This window comes from Myxocyprinus asiaticus, chromosome 45 (genome assembly GCF_019703515.2).
Source record: "Myxocyprinus asiaticus isolate MX2 ecotype Aquarium Trade chromosome 45, UBuf_Myxa_2, whole genome shotgun sequence".
In the NCBI taxonomy this organism is placed as follows: Eukaryota; Metazoa; Chordata; class Actinopteri; order Cypriniformes; family Catostomidae; genus Myxocyprinus; species Myxocyprinus asiaticus.
The window spans coordinates 23719708-23744827 of NC_059388.1; the positions used below are offsets into that span (position 1 = coordinate 23719708).

Here is a 25120-nt window from a genome sequence, read left to right on the forward strand (position 1 = left end):
CATATTGATTTGCAAAAGCTGGATAATATCCGGCAACATGTGTACACGTCTATGTTATGCCTAACTTTCTAAGTGCTATATAAGCTGTAAATAAAACAAAGATTATTTGGAGTGTCACCTTAGTTCACTCATAATCCTGTTCTATCTCCCAGTGGGTGGCATTCCCAAGGGTTTAAGTCAGACTGACATCATGTCTGAATGTCCCACATTGACAATAATATGTCTGTTTACATCTGTTCATTAGTGCAGGACTGTACATTTTTGCTTGTACAGGAAAGAGTCAAAATTGTTTTCTGTGGTAATCATAGATCTAATGGTTAGTTCACCCAAAAAATAAAAATTAAATAAATAAAAATCTGCTTTTATTTACTCACCTTCTTGCTGTTCCATCGCTATATGATTTTCTTTCATTTGTGAAAAGAACACATGTGATGAATGTCCCATTGGCTCAGTTCAGTACAATGGCAGTACATAGTGATTCAGTTTAATACTTCATAAAGTACCCAAAAATGCCATACAATTAGTCCATGCGACTTGTGCATCATATTCCAAGTCTTCTGAAGGCTTCTGAACAACCTCCGATATTTAGGTTGTTATTCATTCTCATATCAAACTGAATCAAATCCTTTAGGGATGCACAGATATGAACACTGATTTTAACAACATAAACATAGGCCGATACCGATTTTTTAACACCTACCTTATTTTGTCATCAGATAATTTTTTTTAACTTTGGAATTATGCTTTAAAAACGTACAAAGAGGTACAAAAAGCTTTTTCACTGTTCTAACAATTAATAATTTCCATTGAACATGGATTGGATCTGTTAAACACATGACAGGCCAACATTTTTAAGAGAGCCACAGTGAAAGTTAATTCGAAGATGAAAAGAAAAAATAACTAAATATGATAATATGATGACTGATATGAAAATAGGTTATTTTGTACTTCTTTTTTTTTCTTCTTTTTCAATTAACATTTTTTATTGATTCGTAAATATATAACAAAGAAAAACGCAACATATATACATTGAATCAACATTTAACATTTAACCCCTCATTATTTTGTACTTCTAAAACATTTTTGCACTTCTGTTTTTGCAGTTTAAAACAACAAAACTCACATTTTCCATGCATGTTCTGTATATGATAGAACATTACAAATTCATACTATGCATATGTAATTCCACAGAAATTTTAACCACATCATGGAAAAATAAAACATTTAAACAAGGAACAAAACCACTTTTTAAAATCTGTATTATAGTGGTATAATGGATAACAGATGACGCCATCCGGACTGCTAGAGGGCGCTGCTTGCTCACACAGCGCTGACTGAAGTGCTGAATGCAGAAACACAGCCTTTTAAGGTTTAGTAATCATGCAGGGCCATATTGCGATTTCAATCTTAATTCAGTCAATCATTCAGCATTAATGAATATCATACCAGTATAGAAGTCAAAAAGAAATCAAAGTCTGCTGGTTTCAAAGTGTTTTGAATGGTTTCCCTCATCATGTAGCTTATAGGTAAGTGCCGTTTTCACAACTGTCACATTTGTTTATGGCAGTTTCCACATTAACATAAGAACTAGAAAGAATAACAATTAAATATTTAATGTTCTTAGGAGTGCCAACCCTTCTACATATTGTGGCTTTTATTATTTCTGGATTGTGCATTTAAATTCACAGAGTGAAAAGTGTGTTACTAATTAATTATAAATCAACCATAGTTTTTATATATCTGCATTTTCATGCTTATATAACCGATATGCCTATGGTTTTAATTTGGTCAATAATTAGCCGATAAATATTGGTAGCCGATACATCGGTGCATCCCTAAAATCATTGCTAAACTTTGTAAACAGCACTGAAATAAAATATGGCAGCCTCATTGGTTCTTGTGCAATGAGGTTGTGACATGATGTCATGATGTTTAATTATGAGATGCATAAGAAATAAGGAGGAATATATTGCATGAGTTGCATGGGCTACTTTTATGACACTTTTGGATGCTTTATTAAGTGTTAAAGTGAGTCACTACTGTAATTGTAGATAGGAGGAGAAGGGGAGGTGGAGGGATGCCAGAAGACTCAATGCCACATAGAGGTAAGCAAATGTTTACATACGCTTACTCTGGCAGTGTGATTGGTTGGATTAAATGAACTTGCTCCTCCCGAACCATGTTAAATGAAACTCCATTTCAATAGTTTGCAAGTTAATGCAATCCTGCGTTGAGGATAGTGTAAACATGTGTGGCGAAGGGGACTCGAGACTCGACCTGAGCTCGAATACTCCCCAAAAAATACCAGAAAACAGGACAGTGAGCTGTTGTCTACGGAGCCCTTTGTGTTTGAGAAGAGATTCAATATTATTATTACTCTGGCAGTGTGATTGGTCAGATTAAATGAACTTGCGCCTCCCGAACCTTGTTAAATGAAACTCCATATTGCAAGAGTTGTATGACAGTCTGTGTCTTGCTGCATTCGACCGGGGGGTCCTCCCGAGCTTTGAACAGGTGAGCCCATGATACAGGTAAACATGAAAAGCTCACACTGCATTCGGATGGGAGAACCCTTGCTGCAGTTCAAACGGGAGAGCCCTTGATGAGATTGTGCTGGAGGAGTCTGCTACGCCCGAGTGCGGGGGCCTCCCTCAAGGTCAGGCAAGATTGCCCCGAATGGAGGCGTGAATCCTAGCTGCTCAGAACTGACCTAAGCCCCTCCTTCGGACAATGGGGGCCCTAACTGCATTCGAACAGGGGAGTCCTCGCTGCATTTCAAACGGTGGAGCCCACCATACAAATAAAAGTGAGTTAGCGTGATTAGTGTGATTAGTTGTGATTAGTTGATTAGGGCTTGTTGTGCTTTCCTGTTGTGAAGATGGTTGGTGCAGATGAAGCTGAGATATGCATCGGATGACCAGCGGCCCAGTAAGCGTATTTGATGCTCGGGCAGGCCTTTGTGGGCTGCTGTGGTTGCGAGATGCCAGATTTGAGCTGGATGGATTTGAGTTGTTTTTGGAACCAGAATCGGGAAGCTGCTTGATTTTGTCATCGACGGAGAGGGGATCTAGAGAGGTTTTGGTTTGGGATCCTCTGTAATGTAGCTAGCGATTGGAAGGGCTGGATGGGAGTAAGAAATGAAAATTGGATGCCCTCTTTTGGTTTGGTCTGTTTTGCTTTGTTTGATGAAGTATCTGATTGTGTCATTGTCTAGGATATGGAGGTCCGAAATAGTGGGATGGATTCTTGGGTCGAATTTTGTTGCGGTGGTGAGTTCGGAGCAATGAAAGAAGCCAAATAAAGCAAGGATGAATATGGTGTCTTGGTGTAGCCCTGATGGAGAGTATTTAGGCAACAAATTGGTAGATCGATAGTAAGTGGTTGTCTGGTATTGATTCTGGTGGTTTGGGATTAATGGATGCCATTGATGAGAAGTGAGATCTGGGGATGGCTTATTGTGGGGGATGCTACTTAGGTACCCTTTAATAGTTCTGGGTTGGAGGTTTTTGGTTTGGTTGAGGTGTGAGGTGAAGGAGGATACGAAGAGGAGAGAAAAATCGGGAAATGGCTGGTTATAAATTAGGTGGACGTTTTTGAAGCATTTCCAAGCTTTCTAGTATGTTTGTAGGGTTCGGGGGGAAACGGCTTGAGGAATGGTATCCATGGAAGCGTGGTGGAGGAATCTGAGAGGATGGAACTTCAGTTCTGAACAGGGAGGAACTAGGGTTGGTGTTCGGTTTGCTTCCGGGGCCAAGGCTCTGAATTTATGAAAGAAAAAACGAGAAAGGGAGTCAGCAATCTGGTTATTTGAGCCTGGAATGTGTTCTGCTTTAATTATAAATTGGTTATGGATGGAAATTCAAATTAGGCGCCTAAGAAAAGATGACAATTCTGGTGAACAGGATCCGCCTTTGTTAATGCACTTGGTGGTGGCTTGGTTGTCACGTTGAACTAAGATGCTTTTAGATGTCCATTCCAACTCCCAGAGGGAGGCTGCCACTACAATAGGATACAGTTCGAACAGGGCGGAAGATGTCAAGTTGATCAGATTGGGAGGCCAGATGGATGCTAACCATCAGCCCTGGTTGTAGCCTCTGAATCTGACAGATGGACCTGCATCTGTGTACAATTGGATATCGTCGGGGGAGGAAATGAAATCGTCATAAAAGGAGGAAATTCAATTCCAGTGACTGAGAAAAGTTAGCCACAGTTGTAAGTCTGCCTGGCATGCTTGGTCCAGGACCACGCTGTCATTTAAGGAGTGAACGGATGAGGCTAGAGAGAGGAGATCATGCAAAGTTTAGATGGCCGAAGAGGGAGAGGAGATCATGCTTTGAGCAACTTGGGTTTGATAGGATGTTTGAAGTGATTTAAATAATCCTATCAATCTTTTCTTTGGGAAGAGAAGCGAGAAATGTAGCTGTATCGAGTTGGATGCATAGAAATTCGATGGAAGTTGATGGACCAGCGGTTTTCTCTTGTGTTATGGGAATTCCTAAGTCAGACAGCACCTTTGTAACTACGGTGAGATGGAAAGCTGGGGGGGGGGGGGAATTGTGAGGCGAGATGGTGAGGAAATTGTCGAACAGATGAATGAGGTAAGGCACAGAGTGGTTATTAGACAAAATCCAGCAGATCTCTTTGGATAGCATATAGAATATCTTAGGGCTTTTTCAGCTGAAAGTGAGGCAGACAGCAAACAAAAATTTTTCGTTCCAGCGGACACCGAAGAGGTGCCAGAAATTGGGGTGCAGGGGCATGATTTTGAATGCCAAAGTTATGTCAACTTTAGCAAGCCATGCCTCCCTGACTACATTTTTAATCATATGAATTGCTTGATCGACATCGTGATAGCTGAGATTTTTTAGATTAACTGAGAACCCACCGCAGTCTATGATTCTGACCGTATTGTCCTGAGGGATTGTTGAAAGTAAAGAAGAGAGGTCTATGTCCGCACCTGCTAGAATTTGAGAGCGTAGGTGGTTGGAGACTGGTGGGGGTTCTGTAAAAGCGGTGTTTGTGGGAATAGCGAGAGGTATGGCTGTTTGAAGTGTAAATGTGGGACGGCGAGCTGGGAAGTTAGGGTTAGCTGGGAAAGGATTCGGGAACGGATTTGCTTGCTGAGGCAGCCTCACACAAGGAATGGTTCCAGAGTAGGGGGGATTAGAATGATAGATAGGAAGGGGATAAAGTGAAGAGGGGAATGGGTCTGGGGCGGGGTTCTCCAGCGGAGGAAGCCTCATGTGGGAATCCGCTCCAGTGGCCCATGGATAGGAAGAAGTAGTGGGAAGGATGTTGGCAGGAGGAATAGATGTGCTTGGAAGGGCTGTTGTTGAGAATGATGGAAATGGCCCATGTGAACAGTGAAAAATTCAGAGGACAGATGGTGGGCTTGCTGCATGTAGGGAGATGGGACTGTTGAGAAATCTGTTATTGAGTGGAGATTTGCTGTGGTATCTTGGAGAGGGAGAGAAGTAGGCGGAGGTAGTTCAGCGGGGGAGGGGATGGTGATGCGTGCTTCATGACTGGAGATTCTGCGCAAGCGCAGGTGTTTACCTTGGGGTAAATATTACCGCTGGAGCTGGATGGCTGTGAAAGAATTCCAGGGATTTCTGCAGATTTTTTGGTTGATGGCTGCCGATTTAGTGTTAAGCGGGTGGAGATGAAGTTGGAGGAGTGGATGAATCGCCACATTTATAGGGGACAAGCAGATCATAGAGCTGAGCTTTGTTTGCACGCCGAGGGTACGTGATATCTGTGACTGTGAGAGCATGTCTTAATCCATTGACAGTCCACTTGGCTATACTGGGGATGGAATGGCTATCGGATGTGGAAGAGGCATTAGATGAGGAGGTATGTGAAGCTGTTAAGGGAGGGGGAGAAGAAGTAATCCGGCGGCAGCGCCTGGGAGAAGAGGTATCCGAGCGTGAAGCTTGGCGGCCTCGATTCACCTCTGGAATTAGCGTTGGCAGAAGCAGAGATGATCCTGGGTTCGACAAGCTGTTGTGAGGAGTGAGGAATGATTGAGAATTCTTTGGCAGAAGGAAAGAGTTCAAGTTCAAGATACATCTTCAAGTATGGGTGGGGCATAATGCCGGAAGACTCGATGCCACATAGAGGTAAGCAGCTGTTTATATATGCTTACTCTGGCAGTGTGATTGGTCGGATTAAATTAACTGCTCCTCCCGAACCTTGATAAATGAAACTCCATGTTGTAAGAGTTGTATGACAGTCTGCGTTTTTCACTTTTAGGGTCCTGTGAGGAGCAGAAATGGGGGACAGACAGTCAGAGGTGTGCAGGGCCTACACCTTGTTTGATGCCTTCGTGCAGGCCGCCACATGCCGGGAGACCCTTAAAGCTTTCCAAGAGCTGTGTGAAGAGCTGAAGTTGCATCCTGGTGGGCAGCCGCAATTCTACCACACCCTGAGGAACAGACTGCACTACTGGAAGGCCAAAGCACTATGGGCCAAACTGGACAAACGAGCCAGCCAAAAAGAGTACATGAGAGGCCATGCTTGCATTAACACCACGGTACAAACATGTTTACCTGCAGTGCATTGCAAAATATAATATATGCACAGTCCCTTCACTTGTCTACTTTTATGGAATACATACAAGAATAATCTGAATGCATAAAGTTTCAGGAGGTTTGTGAAACTCTGAATCAGGTCAAAAAAGATGAATCAAGCCTATTTTAAGACCATTAAGATTTTTTTTGCATTGTGGCATTATGAGAATTACCCCCCTAATTTACAATAATTTAATAATGGATGTTTCACTATTGAGATTCTCTTTATTCTACATGATGATTCTCATTGGATTCTCATTATTGTAAACAGTAATTAAAATCATCCTGTCCATACACAGTATTTTTTTAAATCAGCATAAATTACAAGCAGTACAACAAATACTATTGCGATGTATAAATGTAATATCAATGTAATTTTATTGCTGTTTTTGCATCATTGTATTGAGAATTGGGGTACGGGGTTCTTAATTCATCAAAATATAGTGAAAATATGAAATATGAAACAGACGTTCTTTACGGGCTTCATGAGATTCACCCTCACACGTGTTTTTTTGGTGTTCAAGTGTCTAATTATAGGCGCAGGTCCTTGTGGACTTCGGACTGCTATAGAGTTGGGTTTCCTGGGTGCCAAGGTGGTTCTGGTGGAAAAGAGAGATGCTTTCTCACGGAATAATGTTCTGCATCTCTGGCCCTTCACCATCCAGGATCTCCGTGGGCTGGGGGCTAAAAAGTTCTATGGAAAGTTCTGTGCAGGAGCCATAGACCACATCAGTGAGTGAACCCGACATTATCTTATTGTTTGATTTGACAAACTTATATTTCTCATTTCTCAAACCACCATTATTCACAGTGTGGCTTGGTGCAACTCTGTTGCAAAGTTCAGTTGCATTGTAGATTCAATCCTTCTCTAATTTACATTCAATCAGTGTTTTTTGTCATGCATTATTACAAAGTTGATTTTATTGTGTTGGGAAACTGAAATGATTTGCAAGTTGTATCAAAGTTCCATTTAAAGCACTTCTGATTGAGGCTTCCGGTTATGGCCACCTAAGAGTGAGACGTGGAAAGCATCGCTCCCACAAGAAAATCTTGTTTGCATACACTAAAACGAGCAAAACACAACTACACTTATATTTTTCTTTTCCTTAATTGGATAGACTTCACTGGGCAATTTTTTATGATGCCTCCCAAGAAACCTGTCGAGAACAAAAAAGAAACAATTACCAAAGAGACTTCTGCATTAGTTTCAACGGCTAACCCGACATCGTCCCCGCATGGTTCCAGGCAGAGATGGAGAGGGGTCTTGCGAAAATTCAAGTCATGATAGACGAACATCTGTGTGAAATACGGAACTCAGTAGATAAAGTACACAATGACCTCCAGGAAATGAGACAAAAACTGAGCGAACTTGAAACACGTCAAGACGGTTTTGAAGGAGCCATTGTGAATATGCGAGAAGACATTGCAGAGGTCAAAAACACACAGAGAACGAAATAAACGCCCTGAGAGACAAGGTTGGCGATCTTGAAAACCGCTCTAGGTGGAATAATCTATGCCTTGTTGGCTTCCCTGAGGGGGTCGAGGGGAGAGGCGCAGTCTCCTTTATGGAGGAATGTCTCCCAAAAATCCTTGGTGTAGATCAGGAACGCCCTTTTGAAATCGAGTGAACTTACCGTATGCTTCAACGCCGGCCGGCAGAACATGAAAGACCATGAACCATAGTGATTAAAGTGATCCGCTACAGAGACACAGTCACAATAATTAATGCGGCATGGGAGAAAAAAGAGCTTACATACGGCAACTCCAAAATTATGATCTTCTGGGATATGTCAACGACCCTTTATAAGAAGAAGCAGACGTTTACTTCTCTTAGAAGACAGCTCCGGGATCATAATATCACCTATAGTATGCAGTACCCGGCCACATTGCGGGTGGATCTCCCTGAAGGCACGCGATCTTTCAGCTTGAAAGACACTGCTGAATCATCAGGGAGCTAGATGTGAGTCTGTAGGTAAAATACATCTTTGTTGTAACTATTGAACCTCTGAATTATTGGACTTCGATTAGTTGTCAGGATGGACTATACTAAAACTTTTCAGTACTTGATTACCATCGGCTGCTTTGTTTATTAATTCGTTTGGTTTGGTTCTGATAAGTCATAAATGGCACTTTTATGTTTGTATCCACTCTAAGTTTATCCTTTTCTCAGTTGTTTTTTTAATATATAATCTGCTCTGCCCAGTAGATGGCATAGTTTGAGTTAATAATACTGCTGTTAAAGGTGCAGTATGTAAGATTCAGAAACCCTTGTTATTAATGACATCTGTGGCCTTTAAGTGAACTGCAGCCAGCTACCTGTTGCTCGTGCCGGCTTGTGCCCACACTCCATAGGGAAGCGGGTGAGCGAGTATCAGCCAAAACAATGACAGAATGTACGAAGAGACTGAATGTGATTCATGGCATGATGCTGACAGATGAGGTAGCATAATTAAAATAACACAGTTATGATTGTTTTACTACAAACTTTGAGACTGTATATTATTTGACTCTCCAGCGCTGGAACAGGACTAAAACAAAGTGTGGAATAGGTCTGACTATGCGAGACTTTAGTTTGAAGTAATCACTTTTCTTTGCATGATACATTTGACTGCATTTATACGATAGCCTATGTCGGCGTTAGCTAGCTAGCCAGCATTATCAATAGCTGATTGCTAAATTTGGTGGATGATGACAGTAGCTGTTTATAAAATAGATCCCCAAAACTGAATGAAGGTCCAACCAGGAATCAAATGCCCTGCCGATGTTCGCTCTAGTTTTCACTCGATCATGTTCCCGCTTAGCCAGATGGGATTCAGTAGATAAATGTTTTTTTGTTTTTTTTGGCTTACTCAGAGTTTTTGTAGGAGTCGGTGTTGTGCTGGGAGCTGGACGTTTGCTGGATTCCATCTGTAAGATAACGTTACCTAGTGTTGCAGACTGTCTGTTGACGCAGAAGAGAAGCTATTAATTTCTGAGGCAAGGCTCTCAGGAGCATGCATAAACGTCACATCCTTTGGATTTTCCCGGCAAAAGCGACCCGCTCCCTTCACATGAAAATCACTCTACAGGCTTTAATAGGCAACCTAGGAAGTATGGGAAGGGCTCATTTTTTAAGCTGCGTTACAAGCCGTTCACACATTGGCAAAAAATAGGTGAATATTATATGAAAATTGTTACATATTGCACCTTTAAATGTGGGATGCTTTAGCTTTAAGTTGTGCACTTTTTGTGTATGCAACATTATGTGAGTGAGTCAGGTCAGGTATGTTCACTGATGAAAGTGTTCTGGAAGGGGGGAGGGACAGTGCCTTTTCTTATTTTTCTTAATCTATATATTATTTTTGTGCAGTTTCCAGATTAGAATTTTTAACTCGGTTTAGATGAATGATATGGATAAGTATAAATATTTGTCCTGGAACATAAATGGTATTAATAACAATCGAAAAAGGAATAAAATACTATTGTTCTTGAAAAAAACATTGGGTAGAGGTCACCCTCTTACTAGAGACCCATGACTGAGGTAGATCATTGTAAACTATCACGTCAGTGGTCTGGACAAATATTTTTCTCCTTATATAGCTCCCATTCAAGGGGGATTGCTGTCCTGATAAATCGGAGGGTGCCATTTGATGTGGAGCATGTGGTCAAAGATAATTTGGGAAGATATATCCTAAAAGGCTGTATTGACTCTGAGAGTGTTACAATAGTGAATGTTTACGCCCCCAGACAAGATGACCCTCAATGTTTTTATAATTTACATTTTAAACTCCCTTTACCATGTACAATTATTGGAGGTGACTTCAACTTCGACCCAGCAGATAGATCACCCACTAAATCTTTTATTTTTACTTCATCAGCAAGAGCTGTGAAACACATGATGACTGAATTGGAATTGACAGATATATGGAGGGTTTTGTATAAGACCCAACATGATTTTTCATTCTACTCCCGACCCCATAACAGCTGTTTGAGAATAGACATTTTTCTTTTACACAAAGGACAGGAATACTTGGTTGACTCATGTGAATACCTTCCATGAACCCTGTCTGATCATTCCTTTGATTTACCTCCCCTACTATTAAACCTCGTCTTAAACAATGGCGATTTAGTAATTATCTCCTCAATGACCCTGAGTTTATGATGTTTCTAAATGCCAATATTGAAACTTTTGTGATCTTTAATGATGGCTCTTCTTCTCCAGGGGTAATTTGGGAATCACTGAAGGCTTACTTGAGGGGTTTCATTTTCTCTCACTCATCTAGTAAAAAGAACAAATTATCAGAGTCAACTGAATTTACTTTCTAAGGACATTAAAAAATTGGAACAGGACTATTCTTTATGTGGAGACGACAATATGTTTCAGAGACTATGCACATTGCAGCTAGAGTATGAAATACTTTCCACAAAAGAGGCAGAGTGTGCCCTCCTCAGAACCAAACAATATTATTATGAACATGGGTACAAAAGTGGCAAGCTGCTGGCCTGGCAGATTTTTAAAGATTCAGTAAGGTCTATTAATGCAATTCGCCAAATAAACAATACTGTTATCAAAGATCCCGAACTTATCAACCAGGAGTTTATGCAATTTTATAAATCATTATATGCTTCCCATGGTACTGATATGGTGAAAACGTATGCTTTTCTGGATAGTTTAGACATACCATCACTTCCCGACAACTGCAGGGACTGATTAGAGAGGGACATCACCGGGATTGAAATCCAAGAGGCCATTTCCTGCCTATCCGCCGTCAAGTTGCCTGGTATGGATGCTTTTCTATTTATTTTTTAAAGCCTTTTTACCTAAACTAATTGATCCATTAAAGGATATGTATGCTCATGCTATAGAGAAACAGCATTTACCAGACACACTAGAACAGGCTATGATAATGCTTCTACTTAAGCCTGGTAAAGATCCCAATCTGTGTGGCTCCTATAGGCTGATCTCGTTACTCAATTCAGATTATAAGGTATTTGCTCAAATTATTGCACTAAGATTAGAAAAAGTTATTCCACAACTGGTACACATGGATCAGACAGGATTTATCCAGAATCAATCACTATTTGACAATGTTCGGAGATTTCTGAATGTAACATTCTCTGCCTCACAGGTGGATTATCCTGTTATTGCATTCTCTTTTATACGCCGAAAAGGCTTTTGACCGAGTTGAGTGGTCTTACCTCTTCTCCGTCCTTCAAAAGATACATTTTGACCCTAGTTTTCTCAACATCCTTCATAGACTTATCTCGAGATTCTTATAGAAGGAGAAAGTATCTCGTACCAAGCTGAATTCTTTGTTCATGCCATTCCGGAAAGGTGGACTGCAGTTGCCCAATTTGTACTTATTTTATTGTGCGGCCCAGTTAAGAGCTGTTTGGTTTTGGCAAGCAAATTACGCTTACCCTCCTGCTTGGCAACAAATAGAAGAGGTGCATGTTCAGGGTATCGCTCTTGCTGCAACACCTTTTATCCCCATAAATTGTTTAAAGAAATTGACTTCAAATCCACTGATTGCAGGAACATGTAAAGTTTGGGCAGACATTAGAAAAAAGATGAGTTGAATGCAGACTTTGTTTAGATCTACTTCATTTGACTATAACCCTACTCTACCTCCTGTCCTTAAAGATGGAATAGCTCAACAGTGGTATACACCGATCAGCCACAACATTAAAACCACCTGCCTAATATCATGCCCCCCTCGTGCCACAAAAACAGCTCTGACCTGTCAAGGCATGGACTCTATAAGACCTATGAAAGTGTCCTGTGGTATCTGGCACCAAGACATTAGCAGCAGATCCTTTAAGTCCTGTAAGTTGCGAGGTGGGGCCTCCATGGATTGGACTTGTTGGTCCAGCACATCCCATAGATTCTCAATCGGATTGAGATCTGGGGAATTTGGAGGCCAAGTCAACACCTTGAACTCTTTCTCATGTTCCTCAAACCATTCCTAAAAATGTTTTGCAGTGTGGCAGGGGGTATTATCTGCTGAAAGAGGCCACTGCCGCCAGGGAGTACTGTTGCCATAAAGGGGTGTATGTGGTCCATAGCAATCTTTAGGTAGGTGGTACGTGTCAAAGTAACATCCATATGAATGCCAGGACCCAAGGTTTCCCAGCAAAACATTGCCCAGAGCATCACACTGTCTCCTCCGGCCTGCCTTCTTCCTGTGGTGCTTCCTGCTGCCATCACTTCCCCAGGTAAACAACGCACACGCACCTGGCCATCCACATGATCTAAAAGAAACATGATTCATCAGACCAGGCCACCTTCTTCCATTGCTCCATGGTCCAGTTTTGATACTCACGTGCCCATTGTAGGCACTTTCGGCGGTGGATAAGGGTCAGCATGGCACTCTGACTGGTCTGTGGCTACGCAGCCCCATACACAGCAAGCTGCAATGCACTGTGTGTTCTGACACCTTTCTATCTTGGCCAGCATTAAGTTTTTCAGCAATTTGTGCTATAGTAGCTCTTCTGTGGGATCGGACCAGACGGGCTAGCCTTCACTCCCCACGCGCATTAATGAGCCTTGGGCGCCCATGACCCTGTCGCTGGTTCACTGGTTATCCTTCCTTGGACCACTTTTGGTAGGTATTAACCACTGCATACCGGAACACCCCATAAGACCTGCCATTTTGGAGATGCTCTGACCCAGTCGTCTAGCCATCACACTTTGGCCCTTGTCAAAGTCACTCAGATCCTTACACTTGCCCATTTTTCCTGCTTCCAACACATGAAATTCAAGAACTGACTGTTCAGTTGCTGCCTAATATATCCCACCCCTTTACAGGTGCCATTGTAATGAGATAATGAATGTTATTCACCTGTCAGTGGTTTTAATGTTGTGGCTGATCAGTGTAAATGTGGCATTCAGACATTTGGCAAACTTTACAAGGTGGGTACACTCATGTCTTTTGAACAACTGCAACAGAAATGTATTCTCCCGTCTAGATATTTCTTTAAGTACCTGCAAGTTTGACATTACATTCTCACTCAGCAAGGCGGCCATCTATCAAATCTCTCCCTTTCTCCTTTGGAGGCTGTAACAATTAAGAAGATAAGGAGGAAGCTGGGACTGGCTTGACAAACACATATACATTTAATGACACTTTTCAGTATACAAAGAAACAAAAACACGCACTGCTTTTCATCCAGCTGCGTCAAATCATAAAAACACTCAGACACACAGACAAGCTTCGTACATCTCTCTCCCATCTGCCACTGTCTCTTCTCCTTTAATAAGGGGGGGAGGGGAATAATTAAAGGGAGAGAGAAAGCAGAGAGAGGAGAGAGAGACAGGCTCACCGGCCCCGGACACGCCGTCGACTGGCCCTCAGCTCGCTGTCGTGCTTCCGTCTGCGATGCCGGGCGATGGTACTAGGCCCCTTAGCCATCCCTTCCAGTTGCCAGTTGATGCAGTGCTCCAGTGCCACCAGATCGAGCACTCCCTCGGCATCATGATCCTCAGTCAGTGGTGAGGACTCCTTGACGGATTGTCCTTCCTCCTTCCCGGGTTTCAGCACCAGTGTAACATTTATGAACGTAAGGAGGAATCTGGGACCGGCTTGACAAACACATAGACATTTAATGACACATTTCAGTGTACAAAGAAACAAAAACATGCACTGCTTTTCAGCCAGCAGCGTCAAATCATTAAAATACTCAGACACGCGGACAAGCTTCGTACATCTCTCTCCCGTCTGCCGCTGTCTCTTCTCCTTTAATACTCCCGCTTCCCCTCGCTGGAATGCGAGGGGAATACTGGGGCTCTGCCCAGACGCCGCTCGACTCTGCCCCGCTCACCACAGAGGCCATCTTAAATGATTAAAAAAACTCCTATGGGTTTTATCTCATTTGCTTATGGCAAGTTGTCCCAGTTAAGGGCTGATACTGTTTGTGGTGCTAAATCTAAATGGGAAAGTGACTTGGAGTAATCATATGATGATGGCAAATGGGAAACAATTTGTGAGAATGCTCAGACTCTTATCTTTCAACAGCCATCATAAACTGATTCAATTTAATGTGATACACAGAGTATACTACACCCCAGAAAGACTACACACTTCTAAAAGTACCTATTCAGAGCTCTGTCCTAGATGCAAAGTGGGAAGAGGGAGTCTCTTACATATGCTTTGGTCCTGTCCAGATTTGGAGACATACTGGAAAGGGGTCATGGAGATTATTGCCATAGTTGTTGGTACTGACATGCCTCTGGAGCCCAGGCTTATCATGTTAGGGGACACATCGATATTCAGTGAACAAAAGGGCATCAATCTTTTTATTGATATTTCAAAGTTTTACAAAATGTAACAAATGACAAATACAATTAGATGAGCATATTACGTCCCCACCCTTTCTCCCTGCTCCAACAGAGCCCCGTACCCATTAAACTATTACTTTACCATTATTAATCAAACACAATTACTTCAGGAATTACTCTCAGCAACATCCATTTTTTCTAAATACGTCAGAAATGGTTGCCACGTAGTATAACATTTTTGAACACATCCTCCTGTTGAATAGTGAATTTTCTGCATTGTCAAATGATGTGCAAGATCTCCAATCCATAACTTGAAGGTTGGGGGGAGTTTTTCTTCCCATTTAAGGAGTATAAGTCATCTAGCTAGAAGAGACGCAAAAGCTATCATATTTTTTGCTTGGCGATTAAAGTATGTATCTTGTGGGACTACTCCAAATATTGCAGTATTAACAGAAGGCTCTATAGGTGTCTCTAAAACATCTGAAAAAACTTGAAATATTGATTGCCAGAGATTATTTAATTTTGGACAAGACCAAAACATATGCGAAAGTGTGGCTGGTGCTTGCCTGCATCGGTCACACATATGATCGACACTAGGCGTTAACTTGGCAAGTTTAGTTTTAGACCAGTGAAGATGATGTAAAACCTTGAATTGGATAACTGTATGTCGTAAATAAATTGAAGAGGAATGTACCCTATCTAAAGCTTCCCTCCAAGTTCCATCCGAAAACTGCATCCCCAGCTCCTCCTCCCACTGATTCCTTAACTGGGTCAAGGGTTCCAAATGATGGGAATTTAGTAGGGAGTAAACTGCCCCAATAGACCCCTTGGAACAAGGATTAAGCATCAAAACGGAGTCTAGAAGAGAGCTGGGTGGTTGAAATGGGAAATGAGTGCAGTGTGCTGATATAAAGCTTCGGAGTTGTAAGGATCTGAAAAAGTGAGAGCGGGGGATATTAAACTTTAACATTAGCTTGTCAAAAGATAAGAAAGTATTATCCATAAATAGATCTCCTATTGTGCTGATCCCTCCTCTATCCCATGCATCAAAAGCTCCACCTGTAACTAATGGTGTAAATAAGTGATTTTTCACTATAGGAGCACAGACAGAAAGGTCCTTGAGCGAAAGAAAAAAAACATCTGAATTGTGTCCAGATCTTAAAGGAATGCTTAACAACCGGGTTTGAGGTATACATAGACCATAGACCAGGCAGAGGGAGTTTTGAACAAAGTAAGGCATGTAAGGAAGCAGGGCCACAGGATAAGTTTTCTAATTGTAACCATTTGGGAGCGAGGTCATAGTACGGAGACTCCTTCCAGTATAACAAGATCCTTAAATTAGCAGCCCAGTAATAAAATTGGAAATTAGGCAGAGATAATCCTCCATATTGACGTTGCCGTTGTAACATCCCTTTACGTACTATATGAGGGTTTTACTTATTCCAGATAAATCCAGCTATTAATTTGTCTATGGACATAAAAAATTATTTTGATAAAAACACAGGAATGCATTGGAATACATATAAAAATTTGGGTAACACATTCATTTTGATTGTATTAATTCTTCCTCCTAATGATAAAGGTAGCAGGTTCCAACGTTCCAGGTCTTGTTTCAGGCGAAGTAGCAGCGCGGGGAAGTTGACTTTAAAGAGGTCCTTAAAATCATGTGTGACCCAGATTCCCAAGTATTTGATTTTATATGCACTTATTGTAAGGGGGAATGCATTAAATGCTATCAGCTTGGCTGAAGCGTTCACTGGCATAATCTCACTTTTTTGTAAACTAACCTTATATCCTGATATTTTGCCGAAATCCTCTAATAGGCTAAGTGTTTTTGGTAGGCTATTTAAGGGGTTAGATAGGTATAGAAGCATGTCATCTGCATAAAGGGATACTTTATGCTTGAAACCTTTTCTCTGTATTCCCTTAATGCTCGCAGTGCGATCGCCAACGGTTCGGCAGCAATAGCAAATAAGAGAGGTGACAAGGGGCAACCCTGCCTAGTGCCGTGACTGAGTGGGAAATAGGAGGAGAGATTGCCGTTCGTTCGGACAGCTGCCAGTGGTGAGGAATAGAGCACCCTTATCCATGAGACAAATTTCGAACGAAAATCAAATTGTTTGAGAGTAAAAAGAAGATAATCCCACTCCACACGATCAAATGCTTTTTCAGCATAGAGCGATATTAGTATTTCTGGGGTCTCAGGTGGAGTGGGATCATAAAGGATATTAAACAGGCATTGCACACTGAAGAAGGAGTGCCAATTTTTAATAAAGCCTGTCTGATCATCCAATACAATTGAGGGTAAGATAGCTTCCAAACGGCGGGCTAACATTTTAGAGAGAATTTTACTATCCACATTTAGGAGTGAGATAGGGCGATAGGAGCTACACTCTAGAGGATTTTTATCTTTTTTAGGGATAAGTGATATGACCTCCTGTCGCATGGTCGGAGGAAGAGAGCCATTAATAAATTATTCTTCATAGACAGACAGCAAAACAGGGGCAAGTTGCTTAGTAAATTTCTTAAAGAATTCACTTTATGAACCCATCAGGTCCCAGAGATTTTCCATTTTGCATTATGTTGACTGCATCTATAAGCTCCTCCATAGAAAAGAGTTCTTCTAGACTAATTGCAGTTTCTTTGTTAATTGTGGGAATATCTAATTTCCCAAAAAAGGAGTCAAACAAAGAATCATTCCCAAGGGATTCTGTAGTATACAACTTTGAGTAGAATTTGTAGGAACAATAATTAATTTCTGAATGATCTATGTGCTTAGTGCCTATATCATCATTTATCTTAGCTATAATTCGATCAGCATTCTTTTGACGGAGTTGGTGAGTGAGAATTTTCCCAGCTTTTTCACCAAATTCATACGTCCTACTCTGTGTTTTATTAATAAGGTTTTCAGTGTGTTTGGTTGATAGGAGGTTGTTTAAATAAATCATTAGATGGGGCAGTGGCAATTGTTGTATCTAGCCATAAAATATCGTTCATTAATTGTTGATTGTTGGTCAATTCACTACACGATATAATTTGTCCCCTAAGATATTCCTTCATTGATTCCCACACTATTGAGGGGGGCATATCTGGGGTCTGGTTATGTTCGAGAAAGGAAGTAATTTCAGTTGAAATAAAATTAACGAAACTTTCATCAGAGAGTAATAGCGAATTAAGACGCCAAGGACGATAATTGGCGTGAGAGGTTGGTATACGTAGAGTCATCAATAATGGGCCGTGATCTGAAATAACTATTGCCTGATACTCGCACTTGCTCATCAGTGGAAGAAGCTTCTTATCTAAAAAAAGTAATCTATGTGCGAGTATGTCCCATGAACAGGAGAGAAAAAAGAATAACTTCTAGATGTAGGATTCCAGAAATGCCACGCATCTGATATCCCATTTGTATTAAGAAATGCCTGGATTGCAAGAGCTGATTTGGATGAGATAACGGTTTCTGCGGTCTAGGATCGGTGATAGTACACAGTTCATATCCCCACCAAGAATAAGACAATGTGTGTTCATATCTGGGAGCTGGGCAAAAAGGTTTGTGAAAAATTAACTTTCATCCCAGTGATTGTTAATTCCAGGATAATTGGTGTGTTGTATAGCCTACCTATTACAATTATGTAACGCCCTGATGAGTCCGTTTCTACCTTTGACATAACAAATGGGATATTCTTATTGATAAGGATTGCTGCCCCTCTGGACTTAGAGTGAAAATTGGAATGGTATACTTGGCCTACCCATCCTCCCCTGATTCGGAAATGATCAAAAGTTCGCAGATGTGTTTCCTGAAGAAAAGCTATCCCTACGTTAAGTGTTTTCAGATGCGAAAGAACCTTCTTACGTTTAACAGCGTGATTTAGTGACTTAACATTCCAGCTCACAAATAGCTTGAATAGCTTAAGTTAGCCATGGTCTTGTTTTAAGGGGTAACAAATAACTAAAGGTGTGTTGAGATTTAACAGTTTTGAGTTTGCTATAGCACTGACAAAACCGCTTAGTGAAAACAATTTTAAAAAATAAAGAAATACAAAAATCACGTAAACCTGCTACAGTAAGTTCCCAACCCTCATCACCTATCAGAACAAGGTGACTCCCGAACCCCTCGCAACAGTGTCTACACATTTAAGTGCTTGTAGGAGGATACACCAGCCCTTGTAGACAGTGCCCCATGGTATACGGAACGTAACATTGTGTAAGGCACATTGATTAGATAGTTGGTATATCTGAAACATTTCAATCCAAAGGCATATAGTCTTGCATACAAAAACTAAACCTCCCATCAAGAAAAAAATAAAAAACACATCATGTAATAACTCAATCAAACGAAAACACCCCCAGATTAGTAGTAATTTACTGAGTACTTACTGAGAAGATATATGTCAAGAATAAACCGGCAGTCTACCGTTCCCTTAATGTTAAAATGAGTACATTTTTAAATGAAAGGAAAGGGAGAATATCTTCCTTCCTCTAAATTGCCTTATAAGCAGCATACTTAATGTTAATACTATCCTGATGTGATGGTCAAAAAAAAAAAAAAAAAAAAAAGGGGTGAAATATTCAGTTACATTATTATTATCATTTTTAGCATAAAGATGTCCTAAACCTAATAAAAAAATAAAAAATAAAAAAATAAATAAAGTGCAGCCAAATATCCTAATAAATGCTCTCTATAATTATCTTGCTTCCTCTGATGTCAATAGGCAATGTTCATAGGACAGCATTAACCTAGCTACAGAGTAGTATTAAGTCACCCTTACTTAGGTCATGGTCAGTCTTTTGCCATTTCCTGAAGGATTTTGGTTTTTACATAAACCATGGCGTATTCTGGGCTTTGAAACCGTCTCTCAGTACCATTGTGTGTGATATGGAATCGTACTGGGTAGGAGAGACCATAATGGATGTCATCTCAGTCCCGGAGTAGTCGCTTAACCTCACTGAATGCAGACCTGGCTTGTGCTACACTCGGGGGGTAATCCGGGAATATGGAAATGGCGGTTCCTTTAAACTGAAGAGGGCCAAACTCCCTGGCACGGCGAAGAACCTCCACACAGTCTTGATAGTATTGTACTTTCGCCACAATGACACGTGGTCTACCATCTGGTTTCCTTGCTTGGAGACACCTGTGTGATCTATCAATCATAACATCTTTGTCCATCTTCAAAACTTCTTTCAATAGTTTGGAAACCGCTATTGGGTTACTTGAGCCTGTGGTCTCTGGTACGTTCAATATCCGGATGTTGGAGCGCTTCATCCTTCCCTCCATGTCAATGTTTTTCTCCCGAAGGCTAATTATTTCGGTCTCGAGTTTTTCCACCTTAGTTTGCAGCAAAGTCACGTCATCTGAGCATGATGATAATCCATGTTCCATATCGGATATATCATGTCCACCTCTGAGCGGATTGCTGCAGTGTTATTCGCAAGTTCTGTTTTAACTGTATGCAATTCAGATTTAACCGCCTCGAATTCCTCAGTTAACACATTCTTAAGCTCTGACCGAAGCAGAGCCACGATATCCTCTTTCAGCGAAGCAAGAATTTCGACTTACAAGTCCGCTGCCTCCATTTGTTTGTCTAGCTTGGGGAAGGAGTCACCATCACTCCTGGTAGGCGAAGCACTCGAGCTCGCGGCTTTAGGCCCAGTAGTAGCAGCTCCTCCCGCGAATTTGTACTTTCGCAAATTATTGGCCATTGGCGCATAAATATCGAAACTAAATTTGAAAGAAACAAACTTAAAACAATAATTCGTAGCCTTTTGTTGGTATAAGGTGCCTAAATAATACTTTTAAACCGAATTTCAGCTGAGCATGTCGAAACCACAACCTTCTCCATCTCCTGCTCGCTAGCGCCCCCTAAAGGGCATCAATCTTAGGTTTGTAAGGATGGCCCTTCTAGCAGCCATAAAATGTATAACGTTGAAGTGGAAGGCTCCTGAACCTCCCACCACTTCCATGTGGACAAAGGAATTATCCTATTATGTACATTTGAAAAATTTCGCTTGAAGAGACGTCAAGACCTGTTTGAAAAATACTGGGGCAACGTCCTCTCTTATCTGGGTATAACAACAGGGAAAAAGTCTCATCTTACTATCTATCCTCTGTTGGTCTATTTATTTATGGTTTACTTTTGGCACTGTGGAGTTGGGGGTTGGGGATGTGTTTTTTTTAATGTTATGGGTTGTATGGGTGAGATCTGTTCAGGTCAATTTTGTATTTTGTATTGGCATTAACCTGTGGAACTCAATAAATACAATATAAAAAATAATACAAAATAATAAAGCACTTCTGATATTGAGTTTGTGTATGTTTTTTTTATGTGCAGGTATTCGTCAGTTGCAGCTGATGCTATTAAAGGTGGCCTTACTTTTGGGTGTTGAGGTTCATGTGAATGTGGAGTTCAAACACCTGTTGGAACCTCCTGAAGACCAGGGAAAAACAAGTATGATCAAACTGTATCTACATGCAACTTCCCCTGAATTTTAAGAGAACTGGTAGTATAAGGAATAATTTTCATTTTGCCCTATTCAGGTATTGGCTGGAGAGCAGAGGTCCACCCCTCCTCTCATCCAGTTAGACAGCTGGAGTTTGATGTAGTCATTGGAGCAGATGGCAGGAGGAACACATTACCAGGTACTGGCACAAACATCATGGGAATCAGGCCTATTGCAATCACACAGATCAACCAATCAGGAATGTAACAATTACACAAGAGAGATGCTTCAGCCTCTGGTAATTTGAACTGTCATACATCATGATAGTTACGTCAACTTTAGTTCCCCAGTTTCCTGATCATTTTCTCTTGTCTTCCTCTTTTGTCTCACTCCCTCACACACACACACACACACACACTTCACACACAAAATGTGTTTTTTAGACAGTGTGAAATATATACACTTTTGATATCACTATGAATCCACTGTCTAGAAATGTATAGTATAGAACTGGAATAAAAAGGAAGTTTTAAAAAGTACAGAACGAGCAACATTATTCAGTGCAGTTTGCAAGGTCAGAGGTGACAAGTCCCAAGACTGAATAATGAAATATCACATGCTCCCAGCATTGTGTGTTTTACAGTCAGCAATAAAAGCCAGTTCCCCAATTTTAATTTTATCCTGGTTTGGTCTTCATGACTTTGGACCTCATTAAACAAATTCATTTTCTGGGTTTTTAAACAACTTCAGAACTGGTAGATGGATTTCTCTAATTTCTTTCTGTTTGTCCTGTAGGGTTTCGCAGGAAGGAGTTTCGGGGTAAACTGGCCATTGCCATCACAGCGAATTTCATCAATCGTAACACCACCGCTGAGGCTAAAGTGGAAGAGATCAGCGGTGTAGCCTTCATCTTTAACCAAAGGTTCTTTCAAGACCTGCGACAAGCTACAGGTACATAGATATTATAGAGTAATTACAACATAAACCTCAAGTGTTGCACTCAGTTGTGCTTGAATGACAAAATGCAAAATTTATGGTATAATAAGACAACCTTGTCTTTTCATATATTTTTCTTATGAGTGACAATTCGTGTGATTGTAATGGCAGTCAAGGGTGTAGATTTGGCTTGAACATAGTGGGGGGGGGGGTGTACTTGCCTGTTTTAATTATTGGGTGGGTTACTTCGCCCCCATCCCCCTGGAATCTACGCCTCTGGTGGCAGTGTATCGTTTGTTAATGTGTTTTAAGATCCGAACAGTGAGGTTGAGTGCAAGTCAACCTTTTATCTGTTTCTCTCTTAGGAATTGATCTAGAGAATATAGTATATTATAAAGACGACACTCACTACTTCGTCATGACCGCTAAAAAACAAAGTCTTCTGGACAAAGGAGTCATACTGAATGTAAGTCATCACTTTATCTAAAGCTGTGTGTGTTAAGGCTGTCAAATAAAAACAGCGAGACGCAGCAAGTAGGTATAGCTGCAGGCCGGAATCTCCAAATGGGGTAGAATCTCCAAAAGAGGGCGGGGTTACTACAGAAGGGGGTGGGGTTACTTCAAAGGGAGGTTGCGCCAACTCCAAAAGGGCGTCACTTCCACTCATTGTTAGGGTTAGGGAAAGGGTTTGGTTAGGGGCTTCCTATATCTTAAATGGTGGTTTGGAGCTCCCGCCCCTTTTTGGAACTCTGCCTGCAGCTATATCCTTTTCAGACACAGTGGAATGGTAAAAGACGTCAGTCTTGTGTACGTATTCGGAGTGAACAGCCCCGTGGGTGGAGGTCTTTGGCTGTTGTGTCTTGTTCTCTAATCAGTGTCTTGCTGTGTAAGCATTAGGTACGTACATACAACTAAATTTATATTTAATGAAAAACACTGTGGTACCTCCAGTATTTTGAAGCTTGAGTCCGTGGTTGTACTAAGTCACCGGTATAGGCTACTGTGCAACCCTTTAAAAGCTCGCCATTTACACAAAGTTTACATTGAACCATCTACTGAAGCATTTATTTTCTCATTTTAATGTTTACTTAAGATTTGAGAATATGAACTGGCTAAATCTTTTGACTATTATTTTTTACGCATTTTTGTTGACAGCGTGATATGTTCTTTGCAATAAACTAGTTATAACATGGAGCTGTTTGGTTTATATTGATTCATTGCTCCCTCTTGTGGATGTAAGGGACAACTTTGATTTAAAAATCAGATGTCTTGCAGCTACCTTTTCACCTACCTGAAATGTCTTTGAAATTCTAATTTAATTAACATTTTGTTAATATTTAAGTGAAAAAAATCCAAATTAGTTTTTCAGCCCTGTTGACAGCCCTAGTGTGTGTGTGCATCTGCATGTCTACACATTGTTACTTTCAGTATGTTTGGTTTTGCAGGATTATGCTGATACAGAGATGTTGCTGTCCAGGGGTAACGTGGACCAGAATGCATTGCTCTCCTATGCCCGTGAAGCAGCTGATTTCTCCACCAATCATCAGCTCCCTATACTTGACTTTGCCATCAACCACTACGGCCAACCAGACGTGGCCATGTTTGATTTCACCTGTATGTACGCTTCTGAGAACGCAGCAATGGTGCGCCAGCGCAGGGGACGTCCTCTGCTGGTCACTTTGGTGGGTGACAGTTTACTAGAGGTGAGAGGGAGAGATTCCACTAAATCTTAATCAATGTCTATAACTTTATATCAAGTAAAGATATGGAGACATTCTTAAAATGAATAAATCACAAACAACTGGAAACATCATGGAAATTCATTTGTCAAAGCGTTTGGGAATGCTCTGATTAAGAATACGATTTGCTGCAGTGCAGTCAGTTCAGAAAACATTTATTTTCTTGAATTGTTATAAAACATTTATAGTGTATTTACACAGCTCTTTTTCCTATAGCCATTCTGGCCTATGGGGACAGGAATTGCACGGGGATTTCTGGCAGCTATGGATACTGCATGGATGGTTCGCAGCTGGGGTCAGGGCAAGACCCCTTTAGAGGTTGTAGCTGAGAGGTCAGAACTAAAGAGATCCAGATGAAGTCAAGCCACTTTGAATTTTGCAATGAAAGAATCTTAATTCTATTCTAATATACCCCCTCCATTTCTTCCCCATCTTAGAGAGAGTGTGTATCGGTTGCTTCCTCAGACAACACCAGAGAATGTCAGTAAGAACTACTGCCAGTACAGTCTGGATCCAACTAGCCGTTATCCAAACTTCAAAATGCAACTCATCAATGCTGCTCAGGTCAGTAACATACAGTGTTCACTTACAATGATGATTATGATGATGATGTTGCTGATGATAATGTGTTGTACAGGTGTGTCATCTCATAGACACAGGTGAGGGTCCAGTTTTGGGAGTTGACGCAGTCAATTCTCCACACCCAAGACTTACACGACAAGGTAATGCATATACAGTATACATGCATATAATGGCCCCAAAAAGTATTTGGACACTTTTGGACAGTTAAGTCACACTTAAAAATGTCTGAATGCAATTTTAATAATTTTTTAACTGGTTGGATATTCTCACTAATGCAATTAATTTTGTACATTTTTAAGTGTGTCTTAAGTGTGCAAACACTTTTTGCAGCGAATGCATACAATCATACTCATTCTTACACACTCTCTGATGATTTTGTGTGTAGAATCAACAGCTCGTTACAGTAAGCTATTGAGCTGGTGTCAGGAACAGATGCAGGGTTACATGAATGTGTGTGTGACAGACTTCACAACTTCCTGGAGGAGTGGCCTGGCCCTGTGCGCTCTCATTCACAGATACAGACCTGACCTCATGTGAGTCCACACACTATCGTCAGAGAGTGATTGGTCGGTATTTGTTTTCCATTGGTTATTTACTCTTAC

The 25120-nt window shown here is 41.0% G+C and overlaps 1 protein-coding gene across 4 annotated transcripts in view; it reads left to right on the plus strand.

Moving 5' to 3' along the window:
- mical3b (microtubule associated monooxygenase, calponin and LIM domain containing 3b) overlaps positions 1 to 25120 on the plus strand; it is a 51405-nt gene that overhangs the window by 870 nt on the left and 25415 nt on the right. For all 4 annotated transcript variants that reach the window (XM_051688655.1, XM_051688654.1, XM_051688656.1 and 1 more), the window contains exons 2-12: positions 6253 to 6532; positions 7094 to 7301; positions 21153 to 21269; positions 21359 to 21460; positions 22057 to 22212; positions 22563 to 22663; positions 23643 to 23900; positions 24153 to 24268; positions 24374 to 24500; positions 24574 to 24658; positions 24904 to 25051. In XM_051688655.1, coding sequence (XP_051544615.1) covers positions 6272 to 6532; positions 7094 to 7301; positions 21153 to 21269; positions 21359 to 21460; positions 22057 to 22212; positions 22563 to 22663; positions 23643 to 23900; positions 24153 to 24268; positions 24374 to 24500; positions 24574 to 24658; positions 24904 to 25051 — 1679 coding nt within the window. In that variant the 5' untranslated portion in view covers positions 6253 to 6271. The remainder of the gene's footprint in view (positions 1 to 6252; positions 6533 to 7093; positions 7302 to 21152; positions 21270 to 21358; positions 21461 to 22056; positions 22213 to 22562; positions 22664 to 23642; positions 23901 to 24152; positions 24269 to 24373; positions 24501 to 24573; positions 24659 to 24903; positions 25052 to 25120) is intronic.